Source organism: Aphelocoma coerulescens, chromosome 1A (genome assembly GCF_041296385.1).
Source record: "Aphelocoma coerulescens isolate FSJ_1873_10779 chromosome 1A, UR_Acoe_1.0, whole genome shotgun sequence".
NCBI classification, from domain to species: domain Eukaryota; kingdom Metazoa; phylum Chordata; class Aves; order Passeriformes; family Corvidae; genus Aphelocoma; species Aphelocoma coerulescens.
The window spans coordinates 49,598,744-49,614,871 of record NC_091014.1 but is presented as its reverse complement, the minus strand read 5'-3'; the positions used below and the strand labels follow the sequence as shown (position 1 = coordinate 49,614,871).

The following is a 16,128-nucleotide window of genomic DNA, read 5'->3' as shown; positions in this document are numbered from 1 at the left end:
TTAGAGAGACGAAAGACTACTGTAGCTAACAGAAAATTGGGAAGCTTCTTCCTTTTTTGACCAGTTTCCTAAATACTTTTACATGTAAAGGAAAGCTGCTGCTTGCTTCTGCTGACTCTCGGTATGGTACGGCATCTTACACTCATGGGGCCCAAGGGCTTGGTGATGCCCCATAGTGGTCAGACCACCTCAGCTGAGGACAGTAGCTTGGTCAGACTGGGAAGTGATTCCCCAGCTTCTGGCTCTTTGGTGTCTGAGACTGGTAATCTATGCTGAGATCTTTGCTAGAGAAGGATCCTCTTTTATCTGCAGAGCATCGCATAGGATTGATTTTTAAAAATGTCTTCCTTGACTTACAGTAGAAAAAATTAGAGTGCATGTGAAAAAATTTCTTTTGCAAAAGCAGTTTAGAACAGAAGTAGTGTAAAATAAACATTCTCAGTTAGAAGCAGTGAATAAACACAAAACAGCAGTCATCTTTCCATGTTGTTTTTACATTGACATGCACCCTGCTTTGAGTTATGTAATTTAAGTAATAGGATTGTTCTTTGACCTTCATAATCTCTTTCTATGCTGGAGGTACAAATACTAGTGTAAAGTAAAATTTCTTCTTTTCTAATCAATCTTCACTTTTAGTTATCTTATGTGATGATGATTTTATACTTTAATGCAAAACTGTTGATTCATGGAAGTAATCCTGCGTTCATGCATTATACAAAAGCTATATCTGGTATTGTTGCTATTGCTAGGGGCTGATGTGTCACATTCTTATAAATCTTATTTTTAGAATATCTTATTTCAGCCACCACAGCCCTGTTCTGGTTAAAACCCTGTTATGTTGATCCTAATGCAGACATAACTAAGAGAGTGAGGGGGCTTGTTAAAAACTAATAACATCCCTGAAGTATTACTTTAATTTATTAGGAATGTAGGAAATCCTTACAAGTCAGGTGTCCCTAAAGAGATTGATTTGAATGTGTAAACTAAGTGGAATTTATCCTTTTTGGTTTATCTTGAATTTTTTTCTTCTACCTTCCCCCTGGGTTTTTTTTAGACTAAGTTTTATACTTTTATATTATGGATATTATATTTCACTATTCACATCTGCCATTTCCAAAAAACAAATCCTGACCTTTTGCCTTGATGCCTTTGTGCTTCTCCATGGGCAAAGGAGAGGTGGTGGTGCCCTTCCAGAGTGTGTGTGCAGAATCTCCTTAACTGATGGTCTCCAAGATGGATCTCACCATTCAGTTTCCTGTTGTTCCTCCTGTTCCTGACTTCCTACCTCAGCACTGGGCCCCAGTGATGAGACAAAGCTCTGAATCTCCATGTGCATGGGAGGAAGCAGGTGGTTGAAGCTTAACTCAGTCTTGAGGCATCCTCATATTTTACAGGTTCAAAATGAGGATTAGGGGACTGTAGTATAACTTCAAGTCACTCTTTGTTACACATTGCTGTGGTGAGCAGTATGAACCAAACGAGTTTGGTTTAAAGGCTTTCATGTTGCTGAATTCACAGATAAAGCATTGAATGTGGCTCAAACTTTAATGGTGTGTCTGAATGTATAATCAAATTTGAAGGCATTTACATAATTACTGATATATCGGAAGCATTAAGGGACCTGTCATGCATTATTAGTCTATCAAACATGATACCCTTTGTAGACTGTGACACATGGAGTGTTTTTGTTTATCCTTTTGACATACTACAAAAGATTGTGTGATGCATTCAGAAACTACATTGACATTTAAGCAAACTCTGTCTTCCTTTTCTACACAGCAGTTTTTCCGAAAGAAGAGTATCAGTCATGGTTTTCTATAATCTGAGAAGGGATAAAAGTTGTGTTAGTTAATCATCATAAAAAATTTAGATAAAGGGGTTTTTTTCTATTTCTTGAAGCTCTGACAAGAGGACTTCTTCCTCACTCTACAGTGCTCTGTGTTTACAGGGTCTGAAGGTTGAAAGTTAGGGAAAGTAAACTTGTTAAATTGTGAAGAGGAGTAGTTGAAAACAGCAATTTTAGTATTTCATGTTTGTAGTCTGGAAAACGGTAATGGCAGAATGGAATAGAAACTTCAGGTCTTCAGGATTGATTCTAGATACTGTATTAATTGGACCATAATCAAGGTTTAAATTATTGTTATTTGTGTTCTGGTATCTTTTTCCCCAGGCAAGAATCCAGTAGGCATATTCTTGTTTAGATTTTGTTAGGGCTGATTTGAAAGACCAAAATAGTTCCTGCTAATGGGGTAGGTTTGTTTTATTTTCTGGGATACAAGACTTGCTGAGCTACACTTGTGAGGATTCTGTAAAGGTATTGTTTTCTGTTATACTCCAGGTGCAGGCTGGGGAACTTGTGTAATCCAAGGACTCTGTATGGAGCTTGAGTCCGCCTTCCTCATGTATCGGGGAGATACTTTGATAGTTATGTGCTTATGTTTAGGTGTGTACATTACAGGGACTAGGCAAATTAGAGCAAAGGGCATGTTAGCTTTTACAGAGTGCATCTCTGACATCACCTTGAGAATGCAATATTCCTATTATTTAACTGACTATCTGAAGTTTATGGAATCGGTGCATTTTGAATTGCATATTTGTCCATAGCATTGCAGTGCTTCATCAATGAGAACATTCTGGTAGATGCCACTTGGGAGAAAGCTCTTGTGCCAAACAGCACAAAGTGTGAGTGGCTGAAGGCAGGTAACAACAACAAAGGGGGCTTGTAAGAAGGCTGGAGAGGGGCTCTTCCCAAAGGGCATATAGTGATAGGACAAGGGGGAATGACCTTAAGGTGAGGGAGGGTAAGTTTAGATTGGAACAAGTTGTCCAGAGAGGTTGTGATCTCCTCGTCACTGGAGGTGTCCAAGACCAGGCTGGATGGGGCTCTGGGTAACCTGATTTAGTGGAAGGTTCCCTGTCCGTGGCAGGAGGGTTGGAACTAGATGTTCTTGAAGGTCCCTTCCAACCCAAAATATTCTATGATTCTGTCATAGCAGATGTGGCTCATCACTAGCCCTGTGTTGCCACAAAAGACATTGCAAAGTCGTATTTGGTTTTTTGAGCAGTAAGGAGTGAGAGAGCAGGGTCTCTGAGGCATTGGCTCAACTAAAGCAAATGTTCCTTTATGAAATCACTCCAGTTGCTTTTATTTGAAGCCTTCTATAGAAGATTAGAAGAAGATGGTGCTAGTCTGCTACAAATAGCTCCAGTATCAGTCCATGACTTTTGATTTATTAGAGTAGTAGATTCAAATACTTCTGCTCACTGTAGTGAATCATCTGTCTGAGGCAAGGCTGTTTTCTACAAACCAAACCAAGGCTTTGTTTGGTGATAGGGTTGATTGCTCCTCCAAAGTATAACAAATCCCACTAGAAAGCAAGAATACTTTCACCACTTGGAGCACTTGGTCCATGATGAAAGTGGAAATGTTTTTCTGGATGAAGTAGATAAGAAATTGAGTGATGCTCATTTCAAACACTTTTATCCTAAACTACTGACCTCTTAAGTAGTCCTAAATTTCTGTCAGCTCAGTAAGAGCCCTGGACTTTCATCTGACTGTTTAGGATAATACTATGTGTGTGAATTTTATGCAGTTAAGTTTTTGAGGGATTTATTCCCTGTGTTTGCTCTGCTGCCTGAACCATACCTATCCTAGGAGCTGATTGCAGTATTTATCAAAGCTATGGAGCCCCCATTGGAGCCATCTGTAGGTAGTGGTTGTGCCATCTGTCACTGAAGACTGTGTTCCAGAGGGAGAGACAATATGCACAGACTTTGTCATGCAAAGCCTGTAGGGTATGGTCTCTGATGTTTGTTTTATCCTTCTAATATGTATAAGTTCCAGTGTTACACTAACTTCTAAAATCTTTATTGCAAGAGGCTTTTGAACACAACAGTAGCTGATACTTACTTCATCCTTGCCCCTCTGTATGCATTATGCATTTTACTGAACTCCACACATTCCTCTGAGAGGTGAACTATGATCCCTAGTTGTTAAAGATTGCAAGAGTATTAAAAAATGGGCAACACCAAGCTGCACAAAATTTCCAACTAGTATATAAAGCTCAGAGATAATGGCAAGAGCCACAAAAACTAAGGTGCCTTTGGGTGCAAGCATACAATTTTCTGAATATTTTTGCTATGAATTATCAAGGATTACAGCAGCAGCAGATGTTCGAGGCAGCATGATATAGATTGTGTATACCTTTGTGCTCTGATTAACTGAGCCAATATCCTTGCATGCTAAGAGATAGGTGACTTCAAAAAGTTTCCAGAGAACATTAACAGAATGTTTCAGGAATGCTTTCCCTATAGGTGTTGCTACCAAGAGCAACATTCAAAATTTTTGTGTGGTGTTTAGTGATCTTCTAATTCGTGATTAGAAGTAGTGGTATGTGATTAGCCACCAAATTTGAAGTGAAATTTGCTTTATCTTAAGATGTATCTCATGTTGTGTCTGGGGGCAGTGTGATGACCTAGACAATAGACTGGATTTGAGAACCTACTAATGAAACTGTAGGCCTTCAGGACAGCGATTTTAATGACTTCATATTCTCTCTATTGCACAAGCTCAATTGCACTCCTTGTCATAGGGAAGGATCTCTCTTCATACTTCGTGGTCATGGGGCCATGAATCCTTGAGCTGCCTCTTCCAGCTCTGAGTAAAGCACGGACCAGGCACATACTGGTAACCAGAGAGTTCAGATTTCAGATTTGACCAGCTGCTGTCAATTTCCACATTGCCCAACTCTGTAGCTCATCCACACGAGTAGGACTCCTGAGCTACTTTTATTTGGTTTTGACCACACAGTGTTGACAATCTATCAGAAACAGACATGAAATACAAAGCAACAAAGTAGTGGGGCTTTTAGTACTTTTTTTTTTTTTTTTAATGCAACGCAAAGAACAATTTGTACAAATGACAGCACCCTAAAAAGAGATACTGCATCAGTAAGAGGCGATACTATGCACTGCTGTGTTAAATGGGAGAGGAACTGATTTAGCATAAGCAAGCGAACTTTAAACACGCCCTGTGATACCTATTCCTATTCTGTTACAGATCAGATGTAACATTAAGAGCCTGTCATGACTTATATGTGTTATGGTTGTGTACTTATGTATGCATTAAAATATTCCAAGAAATACATAGCAAGAACATTATATTGTCAGCGAGAGGTTATGCATGTTTAATCTAGACCAGGCTTCTGAAAATACTCATGAAATGTGGATGATCAAACATTTTATTTAAATATTGAATTTGAGAGCATTTGAGTGGATTATTCTTTGTTCTTTATGGATGTTCTCTCAACATGAAATGAAGGGAATATATAAATATATATATTTCCTTTTTTATGTATTTTTTTGCAGCATAGCAAGGACTTGCTTTGTTGCTAGGTAACAAGGTATTGCTTTATTTGCAGGAGCAGTAGCTGAGTTATAGTGGAGGCAATGATTTATCTGAAATGTATTAATATATACTGTAGCAGTAATAATGATTACTGAAATTGCTTATTTTTATGTGCTTCGTGCCATGGAAAAAATATATAATCAGTTCATTAGAATATTTCCTTCTACTGTGTAGAATAAATGCTTAATTACTAAGAATGTCCAGTTATTTAGTAAAGCACCAGAATCTGTATCATTTATTTAGTGTCTTAAAATGGGTTCTTTCAGATACAAAACAAGTAGTAAAGTGGTACCAAAACAAGGGGATTTATGAGGTGTAGCTGTAATTGTCCATTCATAGTTTTTTTGGCCTTTCACAGACAGGCTTGCTTTTTCAGCAGCAATACATTTTCCTCCAGGGATCAAGGCCAAACCTGCCAGTCACCAGGGCAGAAGCTGGCTCCTTTCCTGTGGCAGGCTGCCATCTCGGTTCTGCCTCCAAGAAGACCGGCAGGTGGTCTCCAGGCCACTCCACTGCCTCCTTTCTCACACAAGTCTGGAAATTCAGAATGATCACAGTTGCCTTCAGGGTAAATGCTAATGCCACCTGCTGCCCCTGCTGGCACAGTGACTGACTAGGGGGAGCTGGATGCTGTATCCATGACCAAAATGTCACTGCTGTTCATCTTGTTCAGTTTTGCTGTTATTTGTGAGAGGGAAGCATATACAGTCCTGGAGGAGCCCCATCGACTTGATGCTTGCTCCTCTTAGGTCAGGTTACTCTTAACCACGTAAGCACCTTCATCCCTGTCTGTTATGTGAGATATATTAACCAGGTCTCACTAGTGTTCATGGATGCAGGATGACTGTTGGAGTGCATGGAGGAGGATTTCTGTTGTCATGCTGAAGGAGAACAGTTGGTCTTTCAGGGTGGTGGAAGTCATATTGACTCAGAAGAAAGTTGTCTTCAGCATTAGCCAAATTAGTGAATGCGGTATGGCTGAATGTTTTTTTAGTATGATTCCCGGAATCATAGAATATCCTCAGTAGGAAGGAACGCACATGGATCGTCGAAGTCCAGCTCCCAGCCCTGCGCAGGACCATCCTCGAGAGTCACACCCGGTGCCTGACGGTATTGTCCAAATGCTCCTTGAGCTCTGTCAGGCTTGCTACTGTGACCAGTGCCCTGGGGAGCTGTTCCAGTGCCCAAACACCCTCTGGGTGAAAAACCTTTTTGTGATATCTAACCTGAACCTCTCCTGAATCAGCTCCATGCCATTCCCTTGGGTCCTGTCACTGGTCACCAGAAACAACAGATCAGTGCCTGGCCCTCTGCTTCAATTTGAGTCACCCTTGCCTAAATTTTTGACACCTTTCCTTCTTGCAAGGACTGAAGTTTAATAATAAATCACATGCATAATTCTACTATTTTTAGAGTAAACATTGACTTTTTCCTCATGTCAATCAGTTCTTAGCAGCTACAAATCTTTTTAACCTGCAAGATTACCTGTTAGGCTTTCAACTTTGGTTCCAGATATTCACCTACTGCTCCAGAAGGCTGCAGTTCCCCTCCACTCCACTCATACAGATTTTCTCACCCTGGTGGTTTTACCTTTAAAAAGGCTATTATCTTTAGTCCTGATCATTCAGTTTCGTTGGTTTCTTGGGGTTTTTTTGCAAAGCAAGATCCTGCTTCATTTAAATAAAATGGGGCGTTTATCAGTCTGTGATGGAGAACAAAATCAGTCTATAGGGGGCAGTTGATGGGCAGACAAAACCAGGACAGAAGAGAGAGCAAAGTTTATCTCAGTGTGCCTTACCTGTGCTAAGAAGTATTTGCAGCTGTGGTTTCAGCTTGTTGTAGTTTTTGTATTGTATCACACTTGACATTTTCCCGTAGACCTCTAATGACTTCCAACACAGTCATCGACATGATCATTTCGTAAGTAAATAGCTGCAGGCTTGGACGGTGTCTTAAGAACTAAAGTAGTCCTGATCTTTTGGCTTCCATTTCAGCACAAACAATGCATAAATAAAATGAGGCAAAATGGCACACTCTCAGTATCTGGCTTTCCTGAAAAGCTACAGAAAAGGGAAAAAAAGCCAAAACACAATAGAATCAAAAAGAATAAAATTTAGAAAGCTGTTTCTATATCTATAAATGTAGAAGAACAAAAGAAATAAAAGGAAAACAGGATAAATGAGAGAAGATGGGTGCTGCAATAAAAAAAGTTCAGCAATTATGCTTCAGTATGAGTCAAAAGGACAAATAAGGATGGTTCTCTTCTGTGGATCATCAAAAGGAGAATTTGGAGCCATTGCTGGATAAGGCCTTCAGTATATACAATTTTGTTTTCTTAAAGTTAGAGGAAATAATTTTTTTTTTTTTTTTTTTTTTACATTTTCATGTCCTAATAAGTGAAAATTCTGCATTAAGGAAACTTATGCATCCTGGGTTGGTCACTGCCTGTTTGACCATCCTCACCTCAGTTTCGCCTCTTCTGACAGCACCTAGCTGCAGTGTGTTAGGGCTCAGGTGTTAGGGGTTAGGTGTTGATTTATCTTGGCACTGGCAGCGTCTAGACAACCCTTGGATCATCATCAGCAGCAGCGGCATACTAACATGGACTGTAGGACTTCCTTGGCTCCCCGGATTTAGTGAGCTTTGTGTTTCATTTCACCCCTGTTTAAAATTCCCCAGTAGTAATAATGAGACTGACAGAAGCCTGTCTGATGTTTTCGTTATTTGAACAGCCAGGTTGACGACTTGGTTCTTCACTGAACGGAAGATCACCTGTATGGCTATTTTGGTAAAAATGCTTTCCTTTATGGAGAAACCATCAAAGAACTGGAATTTTTCTAATTTCAAAATACTTTAATATGTTAGTGTAGATGTATTATAAGCTCAGAAATCAATCTGATCCTTGCTCTTCCTAAGGATCAGATCTCTCTTTCCAATCTGCATCAAAAGAATGCTGTGTATAAATTCTGGACATGCATACTCAGGTGAGAGGAATCACTGAAGACAGTTGCTTAATTACTGTTCTGACAGGAGCACAGATTGACATTCACTCTACATGAACATCATGTCATTTAGGTAAACACGAGTGCGCAGCCTAGGTTTCTTTTGCTGACTTGTGTTTATCATTGCAGAAGGACAGAATGGAATCTAAATTTGGAGTGCTTTAACTTTTCTGTTACAAGCAAAAGAATATTAAGAGTAGGACAATCCTTTTATTTAATGAGGTGAGCAGTAATTAAATAACTGCAGTTATGTGAAGTTACATAAGAAACAAGATTTGATGTTCTTGCTCTGAACTGTATTATTGAAAGACATGCATGTTAGCATTTTTGGTTACTGATTTACTTCATTGAAGTTTCCTTTTGGAGAATACTTTTTATCCTAAAGAAGTATGGTCTTGCAGTGATTCTGTTGGTCTTTCAAACTGATTGGGCATTTGAGCTGGAAGAATGGTTTCTTTCAGAGGTATTAAGTTCTCACAACTTTCATGGAAGTGAGTAGATGGAACCCTTTTAATATCCTCATTGTGGCAGGGATATTGTGGCTTGCACTGCTGAGGGTAGGAAAAAGTGCAGTTAAGTAGTAGAGCCATGGTTGGAAGCTGAAATTACAGTGAGGATGGAGGAAGCTGAAAATAATACAGAGAAACAGGTACAGAGAAAGGAGGAGTTCTGCATGAGCCAAGGGAAGGATTGTGGACACATACATGAAAATCCATAGGAAAATGTGCTGTTATTTATGCTCCTGGTAGTACTGGTCAATCACCAGTTGCCTCTTTAAAACAAGTCACTGTGTGATAAATGGCATATTGGCTTAAGTAAAAGCTCTCAGTTACAGGTGACTTTTCATACTGCTCTTCTCACTGTGATAGTGTACCCTGGCTGATGAGAACCACCAGCACCTGGTGCTCTCGTCTTCTGCCCAGGAAAAAGCCAGTACCACATGGGAGCTGGATTGAGCAGAATGCCAGTTTGTGGGAAAGTTCCTCGGTGTTTGTGCTGGGAAGACAGAGGCAGATAAATATGCCTTCTGTCTGGGATGGAAGGCAATGGAGTGGTGTGATAGATGGTGACATTAGAAATTCACTTTTTCTTTCTCACATATTTTAATCAGATATTTTACTTTTTTACAAGGATTAATGTTTGACGATCCTTGATTGGGACTTTCTTTATATTTTTGGTCAGTAAATGCAATGTCTATTATGTAACCATAACAGTTTTTCACTTGAACTAGCAGCCCATGAGAAAGAGTGTTGTTACCTTCATAAATACCCTCTTTAGTTAAGGAGAACAAAGGCCACTATAAGAAAATAGCATGGTAAATCTGATTTTAGGCTTTCAGAGAGTGAAGACCGTGAATCACTTCTTACAGTGCCTGGCCAGACTGTATACATGGTAGATGTTTTTTTTATGGTCTTATTTCACCCATTCTGATTGTGTGGATACAGCAAGTAAAGCCAGAATGATTTTATGAATAAGGCATGGTGTTAGGATTTAGAAGATGTGGTTTTCATTCCTATTAGTATGCCAAGTTTCACTTGCAGCCTCAAATTTTTCAGTTAATCCACATGTGCTTCAGGTTCACATTTGTTCAAAATAAAATAGGAAAGAGAAATCAAGTTAATATTTTTCCCCTCTGCACTGATAGAAACATAAACTTGCATTATTCAGAGACTCAAGAGCCACATTCTCATCAACAACACAGAATCAAGTGATGACATTGCAACAGGGAAGGTTGACTCTATATAAAATTAAAGTCAATGCATTTAAAAAATGGGCTTATAGCCTGATGTTTGTACTATGATAAGACTCACTAGAGTACAATAAAGCTTGATCATATGCAATGTAGGATAGTGGATTAAATTTCTTAATTGCTAATAATAAGTAATCCTTATGTCTCCAGGGTATATAGAAGGTTGAAAAGCAGCCAAACCACTGCATTTTCATTGTGTCAGTCTCCTTGGCAGTTCTCTGTGGAAGCATGCTGATGGGCAGGAGGGAGGTTAGGAAGAGCCTGTGGGTATGTATGGCATTGCTGTCAGGTTAATAAATTACGTGGGTCTGCTGCAAAGTGGGTGCATAGAAGCACATACTGTATATCCTTCTGTGACACTCCAGCGTGGCATTCTTCTGGCTCAGGGGATTCAGTTATTCATTGCTCTGTCCCTCTCTTAATTTAATTTGTGAGCTCATTTCACAGTAGTCTATTCTACTCCTAATGCTTCTACGTAACTTTCCAGAAGTGTATAAAAGCAATGAGAATAGACCCCTGAACTTGGACTGTATTTTTCACTGTGCCAAATTCATGTTTTACCATTCATAAGCTCTCTCTCTGCAAAACCTGTGCTGCTGTTATAAGATAAAATGTGTAGGTTTGGATTTCATTTTTCTAGGAAGCTGGATAATAGACACAGAAGTGACGCATACAGCCACATATCAGAATGGTTCTGTGTTATATTGCTGTATTTGAAAGTAAAACTCAAAGAGCAAGTCTTTCATTCTTCTTCACATTTCTTTAATCATTTTTTAGCATGCTGTGAAATACAACATACCGTGTCATATATTTTTCTTCTTATATCACCTTGCTCTACCCTATTCTTATTTATCTAGTGAAGCAGGAGGCTGTGTCTGAGCACTTGTACTTCGCTCCCTGCTCTCCAGTTCCAAACTCATTTGATGTGCAGTTTACTGCCCTTTTTCATTTCATCTTGATGGCCCATGTCTTCTCTTATGCTTTACCATGGAGTGACAGAAGTCTTAGATGCCTGAGATGCAAAGACAAATCTTACCAAATAGGATGCATCCAGTTGTCTTCATTTCACCAAGAGTATCATTCTTCTTGAGACCCAAGATCCTTCTGCTGTAGTAAAACATGGGTGTTAACAAAGCAGTCTGGAAAAGTTGAGAGTTGACAATATAGGATCAAGAGCAACTATTAGTAAAAGTTGCTAACATCTGTGTCTTATCCTAGCATATCACTAATGTTGTGACTGGGATGAGCCAATCTGTGGCTCTTAGCACCAACCTCCTGGACGAAGTTCCTGTAGAGGAGGGAGAAACACATCAAAACTGCAGGTTGTCCCCAGCTTGTCTCAGATCTGCCTCAGCTTTACACACTGAATCAGTGGGTTGGCAAGAGGAGATTAGCACTAACAGCAGTGTCCTTTACACCTGAGTCTCAACAGAGGTCTTTACAAAACACAGTCAGGGAGAGATACCGTCATACGACTCCTCTCATCTTTGTATATGGTTTTGGGTTTTTGTAGTTTGATTACACTTGTGTCCAAGCTTTTCTTTGCATCCCTCAGAGATTGCAAATTCTTTTTACTTCAGTGAAAGTTAGAATCATTGACAACCCAGTGTTGTGAAAAGCTGAAGCTTTAGGGAATTAACAAAGTGCCCTGTTCATTTTGTCTTATGAACCACAAGGAAAAAGTTGTCAAGTTTGGAAATAAGAGGTTTCCCTTAAATAGAATATGTATGTTGCCTGAAAGCCTAATTTGGTGTCTGTAAGGCTTCTTTCTTGGCCTTATACAGTAATAAGGTGGCAATTTACAGTAGGGCTGCTCCTGCTTGGGCAGATTGTTCCTGTGTGTAGAATTTGGAAGTTCAGTTGTCCTTTAATTAGTGATTATCTACATGATGAAAAACTAGTCAAGCTCAGGACTTGAAATATCATAGGAAAACAAAAGTCTTAATTCAAAACTGTCTATGCAGTCATGGGACTTGTGCATTTGTCTTCCTAACAAAAGCTGAGATTCAAAAGTTTGTGATTTTGGGAAGAAGGTAGACTTTGTCGAGGCTCGTGATGAAACCACAAGAGGGGAAGACAATATACAGGATCTGCTTATTCTCACCATAACCGTGCCATCTCTGAAATTGAAATTAAAAGTAATCCTAGGGTGTTTTTCTAGCTCTGAGTATAAGCAGCTGTGAGATTGAATACATTTGTAGGGTAGGTCTGCTGAATAAGAAAATACTATTTTTACACAGTCAGCTTTCATTCTACCATTTCATTTTAACTGTACCCATCCTTTTCAGTTCTGCAATGCAGTGTAATCCCTATTTTATTGGAGTACAGCATGTCCAAGCGAGACACTGGCTTCATTCCAGTCAATGGTATTTGACATTGACATCAAGAAAACCAGGTTCTCATCCTTGTTACCAATATGTGGTGTTTGAAGGAGAATCTTGCACTGGCATTAGATCATTGCAGGCAGTTAACTTATAAACTTGTGGAAAGTATTTTAGGTACTTTCAAAGTTGTAGTGCATGTACACTTCGTTACTAAACAGTGTCAAGCTGATATTCAGTGTGCATTCAAAAATTCTTACAAAGCAAAGATTCCTTTGGGAACAGGGCACCTCAGACCAAGAATATAAATGTAAATCTAGACAAAAGATAAAGTGTTAGCTCAGATCTCAAGATGAGCAGTTTCTACAGGGAGTATGGGTTGTACAGCCCCAGATGTACTGGGGCTTCCAGCAAGCTGAGAAGGCTTCTCACTGGGTTCTCCTGCCCTGGAAAAAGTACATGGGTCCACAGGCAAGGGCAAAAAACAAAAGGCATTTTGATTATTTCGATTCTGCTTGGAGGATTTTGTTGGTAATATTTAAGTTAATTAAATGTCTGACCTATTGAATTATTTTCATAACCATTTATCCAACTTTAAAATGCATGAAAAATTCAATGCTACTAACATAGCAAAAATGATTTAAATGTGTGTTCATTGAGTGCATAATAATCTGCAGTGTACAGATAACTTTTCAGTTTGCTGCACAGAGATTTAGCTGTGCAACTTTGAGCTACGTTAAAATAATGATGTACATTTTCCCATTTAATTTTAGATCCTATTTTTCAGTATGTGGGTCAACTTCTTAAGTCAGTCTTACATTGGTGTTGTTGCACAGAGCAGGTTTAGAACTGCAATCAGGTCTTCCACATTTTCGTTTCTTTAAAATACTGTACTGTAAATGAGATTATTATATTTAGAAATACAGATGTGTCCAACAGCTCTTGTCTTCTTGCAAGCTGCACAACAAAAGTTATATATACCCTCTGAAAGAAATTATTTTTACTAGTGACTCTTCTGCTGCTAAATCTCTGGAGATTTTTAACCTTTCAGGAATTAGAGAGTTTAGAGAGAAAATGTTTTTTCATCTCATCTTAATCTCAGTTGTAAATTTTATCAGGTTCTGCTATCTCACTTGTCCATGTACCTTCTCTGCTGTGTGAGGAACATTTTAGCACAGTAGCTTGTGTCTGCATTTTTGTTTGGGGTGGGGGAAGCTGCCTTGATATTGAACTTAAAATAGATTGTGTGAGCCTCTGTGGAACATCTGAATGAGTATTTCCTCAGTTGTGTACCCCAGAAATATGAGGCTTAGCTCCCAGTTTGCTCTGACCTGGAGCAGATTGATGCTACTCAAATGCAGGCTTTGGTGATCTCTGTTTCTCAGGCATGTTGTGCCTGGCTCTGCTGCAGTAGTATGAGGGGTCTCTTGCACATTTTTCTTTCCTGCTGTCTAGCCATTGTGTGTGTACAAAGACAGTAACACACATCACGCATTTTTACTTAAGAGTGGGTGTATTTATTTAAACCGCACATACTTGCAGACCAAGTGTTTGGAATCAACTCAATGAATCATGCCAATGCAAGATTCATTATACTTTCCATTTTTGCCTTAAAACTATGCCTTTGTGAGGAGGGTTGTCTGAGAGATTTGTCAATACAGGTCACTTGAAGGTATCTCTGAGGGATACCAGCCCAGGTCTTGTCTGTAGAGTGCTCTGTATTTAGAGTTTTTGTACTTTTCACATATGGAAATTCTTCCTGCCCTCAATTTATTTTTGATGCAGGCTTTGTTAATGCACATTTTCTTATCACACACGCAGAATAAAAATGTGGTTGAAGTTAAAAGAATAAGTGACTGCCCTTGCACAAAGAGAGACCTATATATATATATATATATATGTGTGTGTGTGTGTGTGTGTGTTCTGAATATACATCATCTGGCCTTTAATCTTAACAGGTCATATGAAATGGTGGGCTGTGAGATAAATACTACCCTTTTCCTGTCCCTGATTTTAAGAGACGTGGAAAAAGAAAAAGATGACTAGTATAAGCTTTTGGCTTTTGAGTACCTATTGAAAAATAATTCCCTGCAAATCTTATGATAGACACTCTTCGTTGTGCTTGTCAATTGTTTCACAGCTTTACACATGTTTTAAATGAGATAGCTGGACTACATTGCTTTAGCATTTAAATGGAGCCAAATTAGTATTCTGTCAGCAAGCAGAAGGGGTTTTTATACTAGAAAGGTGTAGGAGGGAGATGGATAATGAGGGATGAAACTTGCTTATACAAACACATGCCACATTTTCTTAAAAATATGAAATTCTGAACCACTGAAGCTTGTAAATTACTAAAGATGACCGTAAATGGTTTTAACATACATGCCTGTTCCTGGGGGATTATGAAATTTTTTATCAAAATTATACAATGGTAACACATACAGGACTAAATTTTTAGATTTTCTAAGTGTTTCTTGTGTCATGACAGTGTAATAATTTTTGGTTTAGACAGGAAGAAAATGTATCCCGGTGAGGAGATTTCGTGGGATTTTAAATAGCTAAAAATTAGATGCACAATTTTATACAAATAAAATTCATAGCAGGAGCCCATGATCACAAAATCAGTTCTTTCTTCAAAATGTTATTGAATAGCCATCCATTCTGCATAATGCTTCCTATTGGTAAAACAATGTGTTCTCTATACGTTTTATCTCAAAAAAGAATTAAGCAATCATACTATGTGTGGTTGTAAACTCAGTCGTCCTAGGTCACAGCTGATGAGGGGAGGTGGTTGCAGTTCTCCTTGCAGCACCACTTGTACACAAGACTGCACAGACCATGAAAGAATAGAAACGTATGTGGGTGTTTGTTCTCTTCATTTGCACGGTATCCTAGAGTTGCAAAATAAGGACAGAGATTGCTGAAGAATGAGGTGGTCTTTTTCTGCAACCCTGAGTGGTTATCCTGTAAATAACATATATAATAGACATTAAACATACATTAAAAATGTTCATTACATGGTTATTTCACTGCTTATGGAGGAGAGCAGATGCCATTAAATCAAACCTGATTTTATTATTAATCCAACTGCTTCTTTCCCATGTTTCTGTGGACTTTTTGCCTTATTCATTGGTCAGCAGTTTTTGCTTATTCTTTTGTTGTTATTTCTCCCTGTCACCTCTGCAGTGGTCAGCTGGATGAGGTGGGAATATGGTTGCAAGTGCAGATAAATTGCTGAGCTGGTGATGGGTGCTAAATAAATAAAGGAGACCTTTCTAGCCATTGTGTGTGTACATAGACGGTAACACACATCACACATTTTTACTTACATTTTTCCTCCTTAATAAGGAGGAAAGCTGCAAGGGAAAAGGAATTTGGGGTCTGTTGAGCTGAAAATGAAATGTAAAGAGAAAGAGGGAGGTTGACAGGGAGGGAAGGAAGTTGAATTTGCAAAGAAGAAAATGGGAAAGTTACCCCAACAGCCAGAAGAGACAGATAAAATAGTCTACTCTGGTTATCACAAATGCCTTCTGATGTCACCTACTGATATCCTTTAAATAGTTGCTTTTTAATTTTATTGTAAAATGTTAATTCTTCCATTAGCTACTTCTCATCTGATTACTATAATGACCCATTTTCTGGTCTTCC

The 16,128-nt window shown here is 38.8% G+C and overlaps 1 protein-coding gene across 21 annotated transcripts in view; it reads left to right on the top strand.

The window, feature by feature from the left end:
- The window catches only part of ANKS1B (ankyrin repeat and sterile alpha motif domain containing 1B), a 414,782-nt gene that overhangs the window by 333,775 nt on the left and 64,879 nt on the right, over window positions 1–16,128 (top strand). Inside the window, exons 1-2 of one of the 21 annotated variants that reach the window (XM_069000747.1) lie at window positions 7,981–8,043; window positions 8,140–8,195. The exons of the other annotated variants lie outside the window; for them this stretch is intronic. Of the exons in view, the coding sequence (XP_068856848.1) occupies window positions 8,184–8,195 (12 nt within the window). The 5' untranslated portion in view covers window positions 7,981–8,043; window positions 8,140–8,183. Of the gene's footprint in view, window positions 1–7,980; window positions 8,044–8,139; window positions 8,196–16,128 lie in introns of those variants that run through there. 21 annotated transcript variants of the gene reach the window in all.